We start from the raw sequence: 23,004 nt of genomic DNA, 5'->3' as shown, positions 1-23,004 counted from the left end.
CCCCTCACTGAGCTCAGTCAACCCTCAGTGTGTGAGCAGCGACAATAAAAAGGTGGTTGATTTAATCCATTGTGCTTTGGGGTGGCGTGTTGGATAACCAAAGTGGTGGTCACAACCATCGTTCGTTTTGTTTTTTTTTTTAATTTTTTTATGTCTTTATTTTGAGAGACAGAGACAAAAGCGAACGGGGGAGGGTCAGAGAGAGAGGGAGACAGAATCCAAAGCAGACTCCAGGCTCTGAGCTGGCAGCACAGAGCCTGACACGGGGCTCCAACCCACAGACTGTGGGATCATGACCTGAGCCAAAGTCGGACATTTAACCAACTGAGCCACCCAGGCGCCCCATAACCATCGTTCTTACATTCACAATGTTGATGAAACTTCGTCCGGGATTCATCAGGAGGCTTCAGGTGAGAGCAGCTCCTCACAAAGTGCGGGCATGCCTGTTTCAAAGCACCTGCCATTTATTATTGAGTAGTTGCTACTCTGGTTCTGATGAGTATCCTGGCTCAAGTTGCTTTGACAGCACATCGGCTATTTAAGAGATCTCTGTTCAAAGTACTTGCTTCGCTCCTAGACTACATGAAAAGACTTGCTATTTTGGTTGCTAGAAATAGAACAATCAATTGCTGCCTCCAATTATTAATAGCAGAGGTGAGCCATGACATTTCCCTGCAAGGGTACAGTGTAGACAGTCAAGCAGCCCTGGCTTCTGAGGACAGTGCTGTTCCTGCCGCTGCTGTGTTGGTGCAGTCACTGTGCTGATCCCAGCGTCTGACCTTCACTTTGCATCTAGGAGAGTTCAGGTAGGGCCTGGTGCTTGGTGGTCGGAAAGCATCCGCCTTCCTACCCACAATGAGCACCTGAGGGTTTCAAACCCCCATGTGTGTCAGGTTTAAGTTCTCGTACTCATTCAGAAGGGTGATGCCTGGCCTGGGCAGGGGCTGTAGTCGTTTTCCAATTGCAGAGAAAGCTGGAAGTGTTCAAGAAATGAGATGGACTTTATGCTGTATTTACAGGTAGCAAATGTCTGGGACTAGTGAGTCACAGGCAGTTTTGATTGTTGCTGGCACAAAAGAGGTAAACGAGAAAAGGAAGAGACATAGGAAACATGGTAACATATCATTCCGATGTAAGGAAAAGAAAAAGGTACCTCAATATGAGAGGAATGCTTGGCTTTTCTCAGGCACATACTTGGATACAAGGGCCCAGGCATTAGCACAAAAGACAGGGTGTCCATGCCATGAAGGCTCCTTTAGAAAGAAAAAGCCAGCTTTACAAGTTTAGTCCAGGAGCCTGGAAACAAGGGTTCTCTCAGCACTGACCTGTGAGAAGCAAACTTGAGTTTTTACAGACAACTTTCGGTGATCTTTTAGAAAGATAGTAATTTCTCTAAAACTCAGCTTCCCTCACTTTCTGAAGGAAATAATGCTATCACAGTTATTCTCACAGTCCCCGCCACAGACAATTTTTTTTAGTGTTTATTTATTTTGACAGAAAGAGAGGAGGGCAGAGAGAGGGAGAGAGAGAATCCCAAGGAGGTTCCACGCTGTCAGTGCAGAGCCCAATGCAGGGCTCGATCCCATAAACCGCGAGATCATGACCTCAGCCAAAATCAAGAGTCTAAGCCACGCAGGCACCCCAAACCACTCAGATGATTATTATCAACATGATGGGAGAGTTCAGGTATGAATGTGTATTTTTATATAATTATAATAAGTAGTAATACATTTTGTGCAAATGTTTAGTATCAATGTAATATTATTAATATACTCTGCTCTTAGACTTTCAAAGGCAACTTATATAAAATCTTATTAGTGTTGACTTTGGTCTCCAGCTTGAGGACAGTAAATGATATAAGGTGCAACTGTAAGAGAGGAAAATAGAAAATCTCACTAGTCATAACTTCTTTTTTGGTGTTTTTCAACCAGAAAAGGCTGCATGCAATTCTGTGTCATTAGGGTAAACTTACGAAGAGGAAAGATTTGTTTATTTGCTGCAGTATATGATAGCAAAAACTGTTCGTCTCCAATGCTTACAAATGATTATGTGGGCGGGAAGTAATATATGCTAGGATGACAGGGGAAAAAGCCTGTGTCCTGAGTAGGAGATGAGATCAACTCATCTAACTGTAAACGGTTCAAAGACCTTCACTGAAATAGTTTAAAAAATTTGTTAACTTTCAACTTAATAAAAACAAAATTTTAATCAGATTTTTATTCTATAATGAGGCAGTTCAACCCATTTAAAATAAATTGCTGTCTGAACATAGACAGTGTGTGTGCCATTCAACGGCATCTGTTGTCATGATAATATTCATTTTCAAAGCTAAAGAAAATGAGAAGCTGAAGGAGTCACGACGATGATAGAAAGAATACTAAAATGTCCTTGTCAATTAGTTACACAAAATAAATTAGGACTATTTGGAAAAACTTGTATTAATTATGTTTTCTAATTCTAGAAAAACAAATAGGAAATTATAAATCAACAGTCATTTGACAGATCCCAAATTGGATCTTTTAAACCAACATTGGAGACCTAAAAGCCACAAAACAAATGTCAGACATGTTGAAATATACAAAAACTAAAAGTTTGTATGGCAAAAATTACCATTAAAGAAGTAAATAAGCATATTTTAGATTTGGGGAAAAATGAATAAAAATGACAGGGTTAATTTTTATAATATTCACCAGACTTTTACACTGGTGAATTGAGTAGAAAAAAGGAGCCTAATGAAAATTAGACAAAAGATATCACGAGGCAATTCATGGAAAAGCAAGTCTAAATAACCAACAAGCATATATGAAAAAGTACTAAAATTTTCCACTATTCAGGGAAATGCTAATAAATGTAATAATTACCTATACATATCTTTTCAGAAAGAGTTTTAAAAGAATAATTTCTGTAGGCAAATACGAGAAGAAAAGAATTTCTCCCTTGTTTCTGGTAGACATTTGCAGTAATAGAGCCTTTGCGGGGGGGGATGATATAATAATATCTAAAGAAAACACATATCTGTATATATATATCCCTCCGTCTGATGATCCCATTCATGAGAATCTATTCCAAGGCCATTGAGCCACCAGTACCTAAGGATACATGACAGGGTTACAGCATTGTTCATAGTGACAGCAAATGAACGCCATAGGCAGTGGAATGATTGAATGTGATGATACATTGCTATCATGAGATGCCCTGCAGCTAAAGGAATGAATCAGAGCTAGAGAAGTGACTCAGGGGGACTTCTATGTACACAGTACTGAGCATAAAAAGTAATATACAGATGTGTATAATATGCCCACACTTTAATGTAACTGATGGTTACTGTAGGTGTACAAATGTGTGTTTAAAATGCATAAAACACTGAAAAAAGAAGAATATATGCTAGGCTGGCACAGTTTACGTGGACGTTGGGCAATACATGGAGGACAGAGTGGGGAGCCAAGCCATGGAACAAAAGGGAAACCCTAAGCCCCAAATCCTCAGGATACACAATATGACTACCTTGATGTATTTATATAAAATATGTATGTGTGTGCATACAGAAATGTAAAAATTAGCATATACTGAAGTGCCTACCTTGTTTGAAACTAGACACTTAGAAGTGTTAGCTCCTACTTTAGCAACAACACTCTACTGTGGACAGAGCATCATTTTTGAAGACAAGATGTATTTTTTAATTAATTAATTAATGTTTTATTTATTTTTGAGAGAGAGACAGCGTGAACAGGGGAGGGTCAGAGAGAGAGGGAGACACAGAATCCGAAGACAGGCTCCAGGCTCTGAGCTGTCAGCACAGAGCCCGACGTGGGGCTTGAACTCAGGAACTGTGAGATCATGCCCTGAGCCAAAGTTGGATGCTTAACCGACTGAGCCGCCCAGGCGCACCAAGGAGACAAGATTTAAGTTCACATCTTGGCTCGGCATCCAACAGTTAAACTTTTATAAGTCACTTAACTTCTCTTGAGTTCTTTCCACATCCAAAAACAGGGACAGTACTTGCCATGTTTTGAGGTTCCAAAGAATTAACACATGGAAGTACTTTCTAAAAGTAATATAATTAGGGTGTAGATAATTTGTTTTTTAACAGTTTCTGAAAGTCAAGGGTTACTGTACAAAGGCTCTATTTATTTATGATCGTGCAGCCATTGTCAGATGTAAAGTCCGTGTTCCAACAGCACTGGCCTCACCATGATTACATACGTGGCTCACGCTACTTACAATTGTGTTTAGTAAGAAACTTGGAAATCAGAAGACCTGGATTTAACTCCTGCAGTTCTGCAATCTTAGGTAAGTGACGACCTCTGCAAGCTTGCTTCCTCGTCTATAAAATAACCGTTGTGAGTACACTGCAGGATTGTTGTGTAAGGAGCAAGTAAGTAGGCAGAATTGTTTTTGGAACTTAGAAAATGCTAGAGAATTGGTATCATTCTGACATGCAGTCTTCAGGTTATAATCTACTTTCTTCAAGCACCTCCAGGAGGGAAGTTTAGATCTGGGCCTCAGAATGGATGTTAGGAAACTGCACTGTAAATAAGTGCTATGTATATGGAAATAAAGATTTATTAATAAAAATGTTCTTCCTATAAACTGAAACAGAAAGCAAAGGAAAAAGCATTTTCATTTCAGTTTGTAGTAAGAAAGACATTTTTGGAATACCTGGGTGGCTTCATCCATTTGAGCGTCCAACTCTTGATTTTGGCTCAGGTCATGCTCTTACGGTGGTGGGATGGAGCCCCACATCAGGCTCTGTGCTGAGCATGGAGCCTGCTTAAGATTCTCTTTCTTTCTCTCTCTCTGTCTCTCTGTCCCTTGCCCTGCTCGCATTCTAAAAAAAATAAAACATTTTTGAATAGGTCATACATGCACTGGTAAAAATTCAAAGCAGTACAAATGATTGTTTTGATAAACGATGGTCTCCTAACTACTGGGCCTCCCATTCTGCTACTATTCCACACCATAGCGCCCCAGTTTTCCTTGATGGAAGCGACTCCCAGTTTTGTATACAAGCTTGTATGTATGTATAAATATATCTCTATATCGATATAATTTTTGGTAAGATGTTAGAACACTTTCATATTTGCCTATTCATAATAAAGTCTTTTGACTATAGACCACTTTATAATTAAAAAAAAATAATGTTCATTTGTGAGAGAGAGACAGAGAGAGTGCAAGTGGGGGAGGAGCAGAGAGAGAGAGACACAGAGTCAAAGCAATTTCAGGCTCTGAGCTGTCAGTACAGAGCCCGACACGGGGCTCAGACTCATAGACTGCAAGATCATGACCTGAGCCCAGGTCGGACACTTAACCAACTGAGCCACTAGATGCCTCTTACAATTTTTGACCAATATTACCTTTGGCTGTTCTTTTGAGGGCCATCTGGTTGGTTGCCTTCTTTTTCTCCACAGTAGTTCGGGTAAACTACTTCTGAAGCAAGACATCTATTTTCCAGTTTTCTTTTTTCTTTTATGATCCCTTTTTGGCAAGTTTTTGCAATACGCTGGTTGAGCTGCTGGTTGATGAGCTGAAGTAAATCACTCTGTTTCTCCCTGGAGTGAGCCCTCCTGGAGGGATATTTGTCATTGAATCCTACAGGCTTGTTTATCCATCCCTCCGAATCACACTCCTCTGGTGGAAGCCTGGGAACCGTCTCAGAGCTGAGGATTTCAAAGAGCTTGCTTTACTGAAACGTGTGTTGTTACTGAGCCTAACAGCATTGGGGCTGTCACTAATCCGTCGTGACGAGTGCTGCTCATTACCTAGCTTTCATATCTCGTGCTCTCATTCTTCTGACACTTGGCTCTGCAGCCCCCCAGAAAACCCCGTTCCCTGTTGGCCTCATTTCTCTGCTCAGCCTGAACTCCATCAAAGTCCCTTAACTTCCCTGTCCTCCTCTTCCACTAAATGAATCCGTGATCAAGCCTGTAATACATCTTTTTCCTACTGTGACAGCTGGTTGAGCCCCATGAAAGTGTCACGTCTGCCACGTAACTGCAGAATGCCGTTACAGATCTCTGGTTTCCAGTATTCCAAATCTTTATTCAGTGATCCTTGTACCTAGAGTAGTATTTAGGATATGGTTTGGCTGGATGTAATGGAGACATCATAATAATCATGGCAGGCACAGGATATTCCACAAAAACAAGGGTTTTTATTTTATCTTATTTAACTATCTATTTATTTATTTATTTATTTGAGAGAGAGAGAGAGAGAGAGAGAGACATAGTGTGAGCAGAGAAGGGTCAGAGAAAGACAGAGACACAGAAGCCAAAGCAGGCTCCAGGCTCTGAGCTGTCAGCACAGAGCCCAATGTGGGGCTCGAACCCACGCACTTTGAGATCATGACCTGATGTGAAGTTGGACATTTAACCAACTGAGCCGCCCAGGTTCCCCCCAAAACAAAGGGTTTTAGGCCAGGATGGTGGCTCTGCTCCCCGAGGCCATCTAAGGACACAGGGTCCTTCTGTCCTGTCCCTTCATCCCCAGTAAGTTACCCTCATTTGGCCAACAGGTGACCTGCTGCTTTATCCACATGTAAAGCAGCAAGATGGAGGGGGTAAAGTGGGCTCCCAATTTCTTTTTCAGGGCACTAGCTGGACGTTGCACACATCATTCTGCTACAACTTTATTGGCCATAACTTACTCACATGGTCACACTCGGCTGCAAGGGCAGCTGATAAAGTCTTAAAAAAAAAAAAGCCTTAAAAATTGAAATACAATATACTGAAAAACATAAAAATCATGTGTATATGATGTATGTATATAAAATGTATAGCTTGCTGAACTTTCATTAACAGAACACACAGAACACACTCGCATGCCCGGCGTCTAGGGTAGGAAGAATCCCAGAACCCCAGCAGCCTCTTCCTGCCTCCTCCTGGGCTCTGCCCCTCCCAGGGCGACCCGCACCTGAATTCTAACAGCAAGCTTCACCTACGTTCATACTTTATATAAATGGAATCATCCACACACCATTTATGTCTGGATCCTTTGGCAGGGTATCACGAGAGAATCAGCCATCTTGTGTGGCGATGTTCCCAACGCAAAATTCTATTACTGTGGAAGAAGGGAAAAACATGACCAGGGGATTATTAGCAAGTGACTAGCTATTAGCCATCTCTCATTGGCTTCAATGTATCTTCCCAACTTTTCCCTTTGTCCTAAAGTTTTTTATCAACGCCTCCACTCCATCTTAGCAGTTGGCCTCTAACTTTGTTGGAAAACGGAAGCTGGAAGCTGTGAATTCCTTTATGCTATTATTACAATAAATATACTCATTGTCTCCTTTCCTCCAGCCTCAAACTAGTACAGCATTACTTCTGCCATATTCTGTTAAAGTGGGTACAGGGGCTGCCCAAATTCAAGGGGGTAGCGAAATAAAATCCAAGTTTTTTAAGAAAATGTTTATTTTGAGAGACAGGGAGTGCACATGCCATGCGTATGTGTACATGCAAGCAGGGTAGCGGTGGGAGCGGGGGAGAGAATCCCAAACAGGCTCCGCACCGTCAAAGCCTGACACGAGGCTTGATCTTAGGAACCATGAAATCATGACCTGAGCCAAAATCAATAGTTGGACACTTAACCGACTGAGCCACCTAGACACTCCTAACACCCAGTTTGTGATGGGCCACATCACATAAGAGCATGTGGGTTGGGAGACGTTGTTGTGGTCATCTCTGGAAAGTACAGCCTGCCATACCTAGCTTCAAAGTATTTGTACAGCTACTTAAAACTATAGTAATCATACACACACTGAAAGATAATAAATTGTTTTACATCACTAAATTTGGAGGTGATCTGTTAAGCAGCAGTAACTATACAGCTAGGTGTTATCAGTTACCTCCTCTCAAGAATGCTGTGTAACAAATCACCCCAAAAACACTGTGGCTTACAATCAGAAACATTTATTATTGCTCACAACTCTATAGGTCAGCTGGGTGGCTCTGCAGCTCTGGGCTAGGTTTGGCTGACTGGGGTTGGGCAGCTGGCAGGCTGCCTGGGGGGTAGCTAGTCTAGCACAGCCTCACTCACATGCCTGGCTGTTTACTAGTTATTGGTGACTGAGGCGCCTAGGCCACCATGTCTCCTTGCCCAGCAAAGGAGGCTGGGCTGGGCTTATTACCCAGGCAGCTGAATAGGGTTCTAAAAGAACAAGGGCAAGTATTCAAAAATCTTTGGAACTCTACTCAAAGCTGGCATAATATTATTTCTTATGCAGGCTATTAGCTAGAAAAAGTCATAAAGCCAGTCCTTCAGATTGAAGGGGTTGGTAAACAATGTCAACTTCCTGGTGAGAGCAGCTGCAAAGCCATATTGTAAAAGCTATGAGTCCATGGAGGGATAAACAAATAGTGACACATGCAATAAATCTATCCCCAAATAAGTAAAAATCTTATCGCCTTAGTGATTTATCTGTAAGTATATGTTGAGGTAGATACTTATATATACATAAATTCAATCTCTTTTTTATTTTATTTTATTTTTTTAAAGGAATATAAAACTATTTATTGACGACTGTTTACCAGTATTTACAATAAAGTAAACAATATACAGTTGGATAACATTCTGACTACAAAGTTATTATTTTTCCTGATTTCTGCTGAACCAGTAACTCAAATACTGAGAAGATTGAGCCTACATGTAAGGAATAAGTTGGGGTCAAGAAAAAACATGCAGGTCAAGAATTTAGATGACAGGTTTGTCCCCGTATCTATTTCAGCAGGTGCTAAATTGCCAACATCTCTAACCATAGGATTATGATCAGGTTTCCATGAACAAATCTTAAGACATTCTATGAATCATGTCCTTTTAGTCAATGCAGCACAGGGATTTCAATTTCTTGAAAAGGAATGGTTCGCCAGAAGGAACCTTCAAATGTCTATTTAGCTAAGTTTTGCTTACCTAATTAAAACACACCAGGACTTGTCTGGTTTTCTCATTTGGGTGGGGAGGTTGTTGGTAGTGATAACATTTTCCTTTCAGGGATCTTGCAAACAAATTTGCATTTGTGTGACTATAGACATGGGTTCTGATATGGCTGCTTTCAAAGAGTCCAATTTAAATTGCTTACATTATATGTAAATTGTCCAATTACTTACAAAATTTGAAAGGTTAAGGCTTCATGAAAAATTTTAATTTAAGTGATTATTTCTTAGGTTGATGAAAATGATGGCATCCCAGAAACATGGGCTTATCCATGGTTTTAAAATGCTTCCCATTCACTACACGTCGGTCCAGTACTTTCTCCACCACAAATTCTTCAGGCTCTGCCTCTTCTACTTTTTTACTCTTTCCATTCTGTTTCTTTCCCATTTTTTGCAATGTAGTTTTATTGGAGGCCATTTTTTATTGCAGACTTGAAGAGCTATTACGTTCGCGGCGTGGTGCCTGGTGGTCCCCGGAGGGGAGGGAAAGGGAAGCAGGGGCGAGGACAGTGACTGATCTTCTAGACCGAGGCGTTTCTGTTTCGCAGTAGCAGCGCCTGGCCAATCTCTTTTTTATTTTAATTCAGCGCTCCTTGGCCGAATACTTTAGCTCTTTTTGTATCCTATTTCCTAACCTATTTGAAGGATAAACTGATTTTTTTTTTTTCACCATAAAAGTTTATTTACATTGTAGGGATCCAGTAAAGCTCCAACACCATAAGTAAGAGAACTAACCGTTAATAACAAGTGTAAATGAGTTCCTCTGCATCCAGAGTGAAAAAACTGAAGAATAAATGACTCAAACAACTCAAAAGGTCAACAAGTGGGCTTTAATGGATAATTTTGGTAAAATCTGTGTTTTTGCACAGATAGGTAAAAAACACACATAAAAAATAAACAAAAATACTTTCTCTTTGTAAATACTTCTTAGAACAGCCGTGACTACGTTTAACTTGATATATATTTTGGGGCTTAAAACCCAAGAAATGATCACATTTTTGCATAAACTTAAGACATAAATTTATTATCTAACGTTGGAAATCCTCTCTTGACATTTGATTTGTTACTCTTATTGGTAGGTTTGCCTTTTAAAAATTTGCCTAGGAGAATATACAAGAAAAAATTTATCTACCCAGTTACCCATCATTCTATGAACGTTACTTTAGGATTAACACGATCTTAAATTAGCTCAGTTTCAGAAAACACTGACAAAATGTTGGGAGTGCTATTTTTACTTTCAGAATCTCTTTTTGAAAAGGAAATGAGTATTAATTTTTTTTGTCCTGACATTGGTGGAATGAGATGCATCTATACTGTTCACATATTCAACACCTAAGTCTGCTTTAAGAGATCAACACTAATAGGTAACTGGGAGAAGCCAACTTGAGGAGGCACTTTCATTCCAGTGTACTTAGATAACCCTTCTCCTAAGTCTCACCAGCACATGTCTGAAAAGAAATGAACATTCTAATTTCACAGACAGTAACAATGATCACGTTCCTTACACATTTAAAATATGCTTACCTCTTTGACAGCTCTAGTTTTAACTGCAAAGAAAAGGTTATTTATTACACGAACTCAATTCTAGGTGCTCTGACTACATTTCATCGTCACAAGTGGTATCACAACTATCAGTGTTTCTTGAGAGAAGGACATTATAGGTAAGTTAATTATTAGTCAGGAAAGGCCATTCCAGACACTGTAGAACATTTAGCATTCCTGACCCATTCACTAAAAACTAATAGGAGTTTTCAAGGTCACTGTGACAACCGAAAACATACCCATACATTTCCAGCTGACCCTTGATAAGAATCACTGAGCTAAATGACCAAAGATTAGGATCTATTAACTTTATGACTTCCACAGAAAGTGACTGTTCCATTACCTTCAGTAATGATGACTGAAGAGGAACACTTTGTTTAAAAAAACAACTATAATTAAATGTTATTTTGGAATTATAAGCTGTTTCTTCAAATTCACGGAAATCTGAAAGAATCAGATGCACAAAGTGCAATACTTATTTATCCCCAAACGCACACATACATTTACAGGAAAATGACGGCTTATGTTTCACCGGCATGTTGTACCCCATTTATCTTAGTATAAAAATATGTCCATCTGCTGCAACAAAATAAAAAGCACATAGATCTTGATAGAGTCTTTCACACTGATGTTCCTGGAAACTGCTGCTGTCTTTGCTCCAAAACTTGCTGATTTAATAGTTGTTGCTGTTTCTGTAAAAACTGCACCACTTCTGGACTTCTTAGTAATGACTTAAAAAGAAAAAAATATATTTATTCACATTATTATTATGGGATTGTCTTCACATGCTATAAAATTACTGTTAGGTTCCTACACAAGGCACAACATGCTTATAAAACATGCCTTTGCATTCACTCTTGCATCGGATGCATTGCAATTAAACTGCAAACTAATAATAATAAAATTTGATGTCATACATCAAAATACTAAAATAATGGGTGAAGCCTGGTCTTATTGGTGACTTTGAACACATAGGAAATGCTTTATTGATGTGCCAGCATATATACTGTCTATGAATCATAAGAGCAATAGCCAAGAATAGCACTGGCCTAGGATGATAGCAAGAAAAACGATAGATACAGAAAGGAACCACATGTGAAAGTGGCAGATGCCACTGTGGAAATCCACTTAAGGATCCAATTTCTCCCACTAGCCTCTTAAGTCTTTCTGAAGAAATTAAAGCGTGTGTGTATGTGTATGGATGTGTAGGTATTAATAAAAGTAGTATTAGCACATTACCAAAATTTCAGAAAAGACAGAATATGACTGATCTAAAAAAACAAAAAATACAGTTTTGTACAACTATCATCTTTAAATAGAGTTAACGTCATATAACTATAATAGACTATAGTTAGTATGCTTTTACTATAATAAAATACTTACACAAATTGAGGAGGAAAAAAAAATTTGGTTCCAAAACATTGAAAAAGATAAAAGCAAGTTGGAAATAATATCATTGAATACTGATTTTAAAACTTAACCTTAGAGGGGCACCTGAGTGGCTCAGTCGGTTAAATGTCTGACTTTGGCTCAGGTTATGATTTCGCGGTTCATGGGTTCAAGCCCCATGTCAGGTTCTCTGCTGTCAACACAGAGACCAGTTCAAATCCTCTGTCCCCACCCTGGACCGCTCTCTCTCTCTCAAAATAATAAACTTAAAAAAAAAAAAGAAAACCTTAACATTGGAGCACAGCACATTTTCTAGTTATACGTTTTGTTTAAAACTTATTTGTAGTCAACTATACTTGAATAAAAACATTCATTTGTAAAGATAGTCTAAAATTCTGTTACGTAAATGTACAATAGTCTACTCAGTTAATTATGAGACTGTTGAACATTTAGGTTGTTTAAACTACAATTTTACCAATTGTGATAATTACATTTCTAGCAAAATTTTTTATGCTTAACTTTATCTGTATGTAGAATTTATTCCCTGCAAATATCTCCACAGTAAGTATGACTATTGAGCTAAAGGAATGACTGTTTTTGGAGACTGCTGACACGTAGTGCCAAACTGCTTTCTAGAAGTCTGATCATACTGAAATAGGATACCATCAAAAGAACGAGAGTGTCTGTTTCATGGAACCTTCAACATCACTGTGTGTTATCATTTACATAATTTTCATTTGTTGTACTGTTTGTTGTGTGATTTTTACTGACACTGAGTACCTTTTCAAATCATTAAATGGTGGCATTTCTGCTGCTTTCTCCCCTGTTCAGATTTTTTGCAATGTATTAAAGCCCCATTTTTTTCCTCATCAACTTATATGCTTTGTAAACTAAAAATGCCAACCATATTAACCATAGTCTCTTATATTTGTTGCAAAGGTTTTTCCTATGTGTTATTTTGAAGTTATTTTTACCACCATTTATGACAACAGTTTTCATTTCTTTGTAATTTTGTCTATTTCTTTTAAGCTAGAAAAAGATTTTTGACATAAAGTTTCAATTCCATTTTTTAAAAACTCTTGATCAGGAATTTGACATATAGTGACATGATGAGCTAAAATCTTTTTTGTCCTCAAATCAGTAACCAATTATTTCTGTTTTATTGAATAATCTCTTTTTCTGACTGAATTCTGATGCCTTCTACCACATTTATAATAGAGATCTTTATTAAATGGTAGTCTAATTATACTTCCATACCACTAAAGCATTATTCCATAACTCACAGAATCCAGTACAGAGAAAGTCTGTTTTAAAACCCCATCTTGCTCAGATTTTCAAGGTTTAGTCAATGAAGATATAGGAATAAAGGTGTTTCAGCTCACAGAGTTTTGGGAGAGCATTATGACATTCTAGTATGTAGTGGAAGAACAGTTCAATCCTGAGGACTGTTTAACAAGTTTTAAAATCACAAAAACTACATAATTCTATTTATAACAACTTTTGATAATAATTGTAAGTACTTTACAGATATTTACCAGTCTTTTTTGATTTAACACTTGTTCTAAAAGAGTAGGTCTTGCAGGACGATCCCCAAAGGTTCCTGTTCTTTGTTTAACAATGGAGAGTATGTTATCTGTACTTTCCTGGGATAAATAATAAAAATGCAAACAGGATTAACAGTTAACATAATAATCCATGACTGTAGGCTTTCAGTGATGTAATCAATGGGTCTCCCCTTCTCTTCCTTCTTACCTAGTCCCTGTGAAACTTTGGGGAAATCCCTCTTTAAGTCACAGGTAAAGTGTTGGCAGTTAATTTTATAGAACGCCTTTCACTCCCTCACCTTCCACGATTTCCAACTTGGTATTGCTAGTCTCTTGAAGGGTCTCAAAATCAATAGTGGGGCAGAGATGGAAGAAGCAAAGTTACTCGTTAGCTATTTTCAATATTACAAAAAAATGCTAAGTGGAAATTAAACACTCTTTTCAGATAAAGCCATCCAGGCCAAAACAAAGTTTGCACGCCTTTGGCTGGAATATGTGAACTCAAAGGCAATTTACATATAGCTAATAAGACACCCTGATAGTTTTTTGCCCATGTAACAACAATTAAATGGGAAATGGAAGGGGCAGTAAAATATTTAAAGAAGCAACTGAAAGACCAAGCTTTCAAACATTGGAAGTCACTAGGAAAAAAGTGACAAACTGGCTTCAAAAAGACTAGAAAGCCCTGGTATAAATAATCTCCTGCTATTGGTATAGCCAGAATAGTTAAGTCCTAAGATGAAAACAACAGTCTGAGACAAACTTAACTAAAAATCAGCAGCACTAACTACCAAATATGCATCCCTGCAGAATCTTAAATACTCAGTATTTTCCTGGCATAACTAAATATTATTGTAGTTAACTAAGATATTCTGGCTCTTAGAAAACCTGATACAATACTGACCGCATCCAAAAATTCTAACTAGGCAAACAGAGAACAACAAATGTTTTGCCATTAAGCCACACCATACTGTAAATTTACTCTCCTCTCTTTGCTCTTCAGTTAGATGGTTACTGAGGCTGTTTTCTTCTCCTGACATTCTCTTTCCCTTCTGTCTCTAGGTTCTCTGTTAGAATATCCACTTTCTCTCTTTCATGATGGTAAGTTTATCAACTGGATGTGGCAAAAGTGTTCAATCCCCAAACATTTTAGGCCAAAAAAATGTAAGAAAGAAAAACAAAAAAACCCTCAAAACAAACAAAAAACACTCTAAAAAGAACATTCGGATGCCAGAGAAAACAAAAATAACTTCTTCCTCCCTCTTTCCCCACAGGATTAGCTACTTGTGGCTCTATTTCATTTTTGTGTGCACAAGGAACAGAATAATGAAACTGACTTGATGGTGTTACTCTTACAACCCCAGAAGCACTATGTAGATTCACAATGTTAATGTCACAAAAACACAGAAACTTGTAATAGAAATAACTGAGTCAGCTAGTCCAAACTTCTACAATGTAGGGATTCCCTTTTCAAAAATTTTCAACACCTTTTGCCCTAAGGAGTTTACCAACTTTTGAGGCATCCCATTTAGTTTTAGATAACTCCAACATCTATGTAGCTTTTATTTAGGTCGAGCTGAAATATACATCTCTTGTGCTTTTCACCTAAGCGTCCTAGTTACTTAGAACTATGCAAAATAAACCTACTGCTTCTTCTAAATGATAGCTATTTACATATTTAAGGATAATGATCAAACCAGTAAGTCAATTATTTTATACCTAGTTCCTTTTATGTGTCTCTCATATAGCACATTTTTAGATGAATGGACTAAAATATTATATACTTTTGTTCCTTATTTAATCTGACTTATGTAAATGATATTAAAAACCTTAATTTCTAATTTGGTTTTCACACTACAGAAGACTCCTAACACTGCCCATCAGTCCTACTATAATGATCTCCTAAAGTCTCTAAATGTATAGGCCTTGACTTTAAACCATTCCATTAGATGGGGTGCTTGGGTGGCTCAGTCTGTTAAGCGTCCGACTTTGGCTCAGGTCGTGATCTCACGGTTTGTGGGTTCAAGCCCCGCGTCGGGCTCTGTGCTGACAGCCAGCTCAGAGCCTGGAGCCTGTTTCAGATTCTGTGTCTCCATCTCTCTGACTCTCCCCTGCTCACACTGTCTCTCTCTCTCTCTCAGAAGTAAGTAAAACATTTAAAAAAATTTAAAAAATAAAAATTAAACCATCCCATTAGAGTAGAGCTCCTGTTATTTCCTAATTAGAAGCTTCATTTGAAGACTCCAAACCTAAATCCCATAACCTGGCATTCAATACCATACATAAACTGGCTTCCAATTCTCTTTCCAAATTTATTTTTCATGAATTTTCCACATACACATTCCACTTTAGCTAGAGTGGTCCCGTTTCTTCCCAAAAATGTCTTATGTATTCCCACACCCCTCCCTTTTTCTTTAAACTAAGATGAGCTTTCCTTTCTTTTAGTTACCAAAATTCGAGGGAAGGAGTATAATGTAAGGATACACTATGTGAGTGAAGGATCTAGAATCAGACTGCTTGGGATTGAGTATTTGCTGGCTGTAAGACCTAGACCAAGTTACTTAACCTCTCTGTGCCTTAGTTTCCATGCATGTAAAATATAGCACCTATCTAGCATTGCTAAAGGGTGTGATACTCCATGTAGAGCTTCACACAGTGCCTGGCATATAAGACCCCAAGATGATTAAGCATAAACCATTAGTCACCCTTTCTGCCTTATGCTGTAAAGTTAGATTTTCTGCGCAAAGCCTTTCTAGAGTATCTCAGTCTATAATGATCTATCCTCCTTTCCACTACTAAAGAGGTACTAGTTGGCCCTTATATCCTGATGGTCAATGTTGGTTTTCTTTACACTCAGTCCAACAAAGATGAAGACTTACAACTCTTGAAGTCTCCTCAGAACTGGTAAAGTGTCCCATAATATAAAACAAATGATATAGCAGGGTATTGATAGTTGCTTATACCAATTACTTCTCTTTCCTAAAAAATCATGCAAATTATTTTATAATAGGAAAATTATTAAGATTCTTTTTGTGGGAGGTAGAGGAGGAGACTTAATTCAGTATCTATTTGCCTTTTATACATTTTCCTCAAACTGTAGACATAAAAGCTGGACAGTTACAAGAAAAAAGTAGCTATAGGTAAAATACCTTTTTCTTGAAAAGACGTATATTCTCTCTGTCAAGAATTCTTCAGTGAATTTGAAACACAGGAGTAACTTTGGAACATATAGGGGGCAAAAAAAATTACCCTTACTTTTCATTCTATAATAAGTGAAATGCTTATTTCCATAATTCCTTGTAATCTAAGACTTGGTAAAATACATTTTTTTTAGGGATGTGGATACAGGTTCAGGTCCACAGGGGTCCTGAACTCTATAATGTGTATGCAAATCAAATACCTATATGTATATATTTTTTTCTGGAAAAAGGGTTCATTAGATTTTATCAAAATCTCAAATGACTCCTTTTACCCTAAACAGATTAAGACTCAGTAAGATAAAAGGGAAAGAGAAGTCACTAAGGCCCTAATCAGTGTAAATTAAGTGTGACATGCTGAGGACTAGAGATTTTAAAAATACTTAGAACATTACATTTGTAAATAATTCCAGAGTCTAAAATTTTAGCAATGAGGTGGTTGTTCAAGTCCAGCAAAAACTAAGAAATGTAAAGACTTTTAGAATACATCCTAGGGGGGGGCGCCTGGGTGGCTTAGTCGGTTAAGCGTCCGACTTTCGCTTGGGTCATGATCTCACGGTTCATGGGTTCGAGCCCCACGTCCGGCTCTGTGCTGACTGCCAGCTCAGAGCCTGAAGCCTGTTTCATAGTCTGTGACTCCCTCTCTCTCTGACCCTCCCCTGCTCACGCTGTCTCTCTCTCTCTCTCTCCTAGAAATAAATAAAAAACATTAAAAAAAAAAATACATCCTAGGGCTGCTTTCAGTTTACATTTTTTTCTGGATCATTTTTAACAGAATTCAACTTTTCACTGTACCGAGGGACCATACCTTTTATATTAAAAGGAGGAAGACACACAGGATGAAATATCTGCTTATCTATAACAACTTCCACGTATAGCATTAATAAATGACAGTAATGGTGGCTAAGGTTTATTGACTTTATCTGCTAGACACCGTGTGAACACTCCATATGGACTATTTCACACAGTCACTGCAACACTACGAACCGGGTACCACTTTAATATCCACTTTACAGATGAAGAAGCTGACGCTTCTAAGAGTTTAATAACCTGTTCAAGGCCACACAGCCAGCAAATGATGATGGAATGGAGATCTGCAGCCCAAAGTCCAACACCAGAGTACTGGCTTTAACCTTCAATCCAATTCAAATTAAACACTCCGAAAATCTTGTGAGACTTACATCCCATTATTATTCCATTGTCTTTTCTAGGGGGCATTAAGAAAAGGGATAGTTAGAACAGGGTACTAAGCACAGGGGTACTGAGAACAGGGTTAAGTACAGGGTACTAAGCACGGGAGTACTGAGGGTAGGTCTGTTAAGTGTAAGGCTGAGAAGAGAGTTACTGAGAACAGAGTACAAAGAATGATTAACAGAGACGGGACACTAAGAACAGAGTACTAAGCAAAGGGGTACTGAGAGCAGGGTACTAAACAGGGATACTGTAACAGGACGCTGTGAATAGACATGGTAACGCAATCAGGAAGACACTGCCCTCTCTAAAGAACAATTTCATCTAGTTTCCTAAGTCTCTTTGCCTGCTCCTTTAGCGATGAGCCAGATCATGCACTCACCACCTGCCCTTCCAGCCCGTATCCCAGAGCTGTCACATACCAGATGTGCGGATGGGTCACTAAATTTCCCCTGACATGTATTCATCTCCCACAGGCTGCAACGGGACGGCTGAGGCTCTGCACATGCGTGTATAAACTTTAATTTGGGACAAGCCCTCCCTAAGTCTCTGCCCCAAGCCCAGCCACGGCAGCCTGGCCCATGTGAGAGTGGAGAGTCTCGGAAGCCCCCCCCGCGCCCCGAGACCCCGGCTGAGGTCCGATACCTCCAGTCTGACGTTCCCCGCGCTGCCAGGCTGGGCGGCCCCGCTGCAGTTCAGGGCCTGGTCACTTTTCTTCTTTTTGTACTTGTCCTTGTACATCTTGTTGCGGTGTTTCTTGCACATCCAGGGCTTGCGCTGCTTGGCCACCTGGCTCGTGGTCTCGCTGCAGCCCTCGAAGGTGCAGGTCTTGCTCATGCTGCCCCCGCCGCTGCCCCGTCTCCGGGCTCCCCCGCCGCCGCCCTCGCCCCCCGAGTGCGCCTCCTCGTCCTCCAGATCCTCCAAACTAGCCGTGCTCTCGCCTCCCCCCGGGGCGTCCGAGGTGTCCAGCAGGTCGGCTTCGTCCTCCCCCGCCTCCTCCTCGCCCCCCCCCGCCACTTCGCACAGGTACCTGACGGACCTGCCCGTCCCGGCGCCGTCCCCCAGGGCCGCAGCCGGCCTGAGCACGCCCTCCGCCGCCGCCTCGTCCTGCCCTCCGCAGGGGTGCATCACCAGCAGGGTGAACTGCGAGGCCGGCGCCGCTACGGGGGCTGCAGCCAGGGCCTGGCCCAGAGCAGGGGCGGGGGCGCCGGGGAGGAGCGCGCCGCTGGCAGCGCCCGGCCCCGCACCCTCGACGACGCCCTGCACCTCCGTGCTGCTGACGCCTCGCGGGGGTCCACGACCCCAGCCTTTCAGCACCTGCGGGGCCCAGCGGCACTTCGCAACCCGCAGCCCCCGGACCCGGACAGGAAAGGCCTCCGGCTCGGCGAGGGGGCCCTGACTGCGCCTGCGCGGCCGCATCTCGCGCGTGAGCGTTTCTATGCCTGGTGCCTTTCTGGGAACCTCGCCTCTCGGAGGGGNCCCGGCGCTGGCGGGGGGGCGGGGCCTTGCGTTTCGCTGCGCCTGCGCCGCCGCTGCTGTGGAGGCTCTGTGTGCAGTCGAAGCCTCTGCGCGCTCGGTAAGGCGGCGCTTTTTTGCTGAAACCTCCTGTGTCTACAAAGTTTCAAAACATTTTTTGACTGGAACTCCACAGTGTAAATTAAGATTGTTCCTAGGCGATTTTATGGCTTACGGCGTTCGTACGCTAATTATCGTATGATTTTATCCCAAACTGCCTTGAAATGGGAGATGTGAAGCTGGCGTGTGGTGATGTCACAGCCTGGCACCACTGGTTGGCAGTCAGGGAGGGCAGAGGCGGCCTGTTTGAAAATAATATAGTGGAGAAGGAGTGGGCCAGACTTGGGGCCAAAGTTGTGTTGCGAGCTACGTGATTTGTTCTGGTACATTTTTTTTCCTCTCTTGGAAGCTTAACTTGATTTTTAATATTTGTCCTTTGCCATGACCTCTAAGATGAGTCTTTAATAACGTTTTCATTAAATACAGTGAAAATGTGTAAAAAGCAACACTGAATGACAAACGTTAAAAAAAATAAATGATCTCATATTTTTACATTAAAAAAATAAATGATCTATTATTTTTACGTTAAAAAAATAAGTGATCTATTATTTTTACGTTAAAAAAAATAAGTGATCTATTATTTTTACCAGCTGTTGCACAAGTGCTTGTCGCTAAATCTTAATTTGGCCAACTCTCAGGAGGGAATCGACCCTGTCGTGTTCTGAACGAAAGTGTCAGGTAGCTGTTCTCTTTCCATTTATGCCTTCCTCCTTGCCTGGTTGGGTTTTGCATTCCACCTGTTGGGAAGGAGAGCAAGATCAATCATATCCAACAAATGATAAATCCACTCACATTAAGGTGTGTGGGTGTTGATGTGTTAGTAGATCACCAGCTCTGTACGTTTCAAAGGGAGGTACAAAGAGAAGGTTTGAAATTAGATAGACCTGGGTGGCACTGTCCTGTGTGACCAGGCCTGGTTAGTAACAGCCTCTCGGAGCTTCAGCTTTCTCATTAGTAAAAGGGGCGGTCCATTTATTCCATTTATTTATTGTGTGCTAGACTAGGTTGATAAGACCCGTTGTTAAAATATCAGCTATTTAATGAGCTGGAAGTTAAACACTGTTATTATTAAAAATCAAATTACACAAACTTCCGTTTAAATTATTTTAAAAACAAAAGTTAAAAACTCAAAACTCATCACTTCCTAATCGTTTTACAGTGTTTTACTATTAGCAGGGCTTATAAGATTATTTATGTCTGTCGTATCTGTATGTGGCAGTGCTAGTTAGTGGCGTGATACTGCACTCTCTTCTCAACCCTGCATTCAGTGATGTCACATTGGTGGCTTGAAACCAACCATGGTGAGAATATTTACACTATGGGAATTGTCAAATGATACAGAGCAGAGCTTGACTCACTGATGATTGTCTTCAGATTTAAAGTGATAGTAAAAATGTTAATAAAGATTAAACTTAAAATGTTTGATGGCTGTGGCCGTCACATAGTCAATAGCCTCCCAAAATTGAGGGAATATTCTTTCAGATTTGAAAATGATCATGATTTCAGCAAAGAAGTTGCTTACATCATTGAAGAATAAGAGAAGTTCTGGCATACATCTTCATTGTTTCACTTGTGACTTACTCATTAATAGAAACAAAAATATCAGCCAACATTCATATCAGAACTACACTCTGTTATGAATGTGAGCAACTTCTTTGCTGAATTGGATGAAAATCAAGAATTTATTTATAGTTTGAATTTGTGACACTGTTTTTGGTGAAATAATTATAAAAACTGATAGTGGATTTTGCAAGAAATAGCAAGTCACACTGAAGTGTGGGTGTATGAAATTACAATAAATAGTCTTGTGATTTTTATTATTTGTAAGTCATGTGCTCAACATTTTTTCTACCAGTTAACTGGTTTTTAAAATTTTACCAGCATATCACTGGGGGCAGTGCTGTTTAAACCCTAGTACAAATTCTTGTTATGGTATTCAGTAAATGACAGCAGGTATATTTTTTTTAAATTGAGATATAATTTGTATGCTATAAAACCCACCCATGGTATGTATACAACTTAATGATATAGGCCAGCAGGGGCCAATAGAGACTTGTACTATTCCTGTAATTGTCCCTTCTCAGTGTATTTTAATTCTGACTTAGGCTTCTTCCTTTGCTCAAGAAAATGATATATAGTTAATTTTTATGTAATTATTAATTCAAATAAAATTATTTTAAACCTAGAACCAGAGTTCCACACCTGTTTTCCTCTATTTCAAGCTCTAGAGATTAGTTTGCCTTCTCTATAGTTAATTTTTTTCTTCCTTTCTTGCTTTTAGACAACTGTTTTATGCTTCCTTGAGAAGTAACATATGCTCTGTGTGAGGAAAGGAGCCCTTCTGGTTTCCTTTTATCAGTCTTCTTGAGTGTTCTTTCAAACTATGAAACTTGGTGTTAACAAAGTACCAATTTTACCAGAACAGAATTTTACTATTGTGATTACAGCATAGTAGAGTTGTCTTAAAACTAATTATAACCCTCATTTTTATCTAGGAATACTTGTACGAAAATACATCTTTAGGTGTTGGATTTTATTTTATTATTTCAGAAGAAAATAAAGTATTCTATATATCATGTTTGTGATACTGATTGAATATTATGATTACTGCAAAATGATAACTTTAAACTTTTTTCACTTCCTCTATATTTATGAGTTGGCATTTTTACTGTAAGGAAGAGCCGTCCCTTTTAGTTTATATATTTACTTATTTATTGTTTATATACTATCAGTATGGACTTGTGAGTTTCTGTTTTATGTAATGGATTGCGGTTTCTTACTTAACCTCATCAGTGTTGCTACTCAGATTGTCTGGATTTGCCTGGACCTTCTAGATTTGGCTGGTAGTAGTCCTTCGAGCTGGCTCCTGTATCCTTTTGAGCACTCCCTCGGTTTCTGGCATAAGAAGATATTCCAGACTTGTCTTGTATCTTTCTAGCTCCAGTCCATTTCTCCTTTCTCCTAGGGTCTCTGGTTCCTTTCCATGGAGGATAATACCTAGAAACCCAGATCTGGGTGCTAGATGTGCTCATTGCTACTAGGCACTTTTAGCAGATAAAAGGAAAAAGTCCAGCTATGTGTGTATCTATAAATGTATATATCTGTATCTCATCATGAATTCATACTGATTACTCCTGTCCTGATCCTACCCCCCAGTAGCATTCCTTGACCTCTCATTCCCCATTAGAATCTTCTTTCTTCCCAGTGAGAACTCTGGTTCTAATATGAGAAATTTATTCATGGCAGTCTGTATTACATCTTATATTTTATATCAATATTTTATTTAAAAAATTTTAAATGGTTATTATTTATTTTAAAAGGAAGCTAGAGAGAGGGAGGGAGAGAATCTCAAGCAGGCTCCATGCTCAGCCCGGAACTGACACGGAGCTCGATCCCACCACTGTGAGATTACTACCTGAGCCAATATCAAAAGTTGGCTACTGAGTCAGCTCAGCCATCCAGGCTCCCCTTAATCAGTTTTTTAAAATTATTTTTTACTTCCAGAAAAGTAAAAGGCATATTAAAAAAATAAAAATGAACACAGACTTCATTTTTGAGCTCTTATTTGTATTTCTTGTTTCCATAGAAATATATATATTATCTATAGATAAATGCATGACTGTAGCAAAAACCAGACTATGC

General features: G+C 39.5%; 1 protein-coding gene across 1 annotated transcript; it reads right to left on the bottom strand.

The window, feature by feature from the left end:
* Positions 1 to 9,735: 9,735 nt before the first annotated feature.
* Positions 9,736 to 19,230, bottom strand: RFXAP (regulatory factor X associated protein). The gene is made up of 3 exons (XM_077752655.1): positions 18,433 to 19,230; positions 13,391 to 13,498; positions 9,736 to 11,197 (listed from the first exon to the last, which is right to left on the bottom strand). Exons 1-3 carry the CDS (start codon positions 19,204 to 19,206, stop codon positions 11,087 to 11,089), a joined length of 993 nt encoding a protein of 330 aa, XP_077608781.1. The 5' UTR covers positions 19,207 to 19,230; the 3' UTR covers positions 9,736 to 11,086.
* Positions 19,231 to 23,004: the final 3,774 nt, after the last annotated feature.

This window comes from Crocuta crocuta, unplaced genomic scaffold (genome assembly GCF_008692635.1).
Source record: "Crocuta crocuta isolate KB4526 unplaced genomic scaffold, BGI_CrCroc_1.0 scaffold190, whole genome shotgun sequence".
NCBI lineage: Eukaryota > Metazoa > Chordata > Mammalia > Carnivora > Hyaenidae > Crocuta > Crocuta crocuta.
The sequence above is the reverse complement of the archived record's forward strand: the minus strand, read 5'-3'. Positions and strand labels throughout refer to the sequence as shown.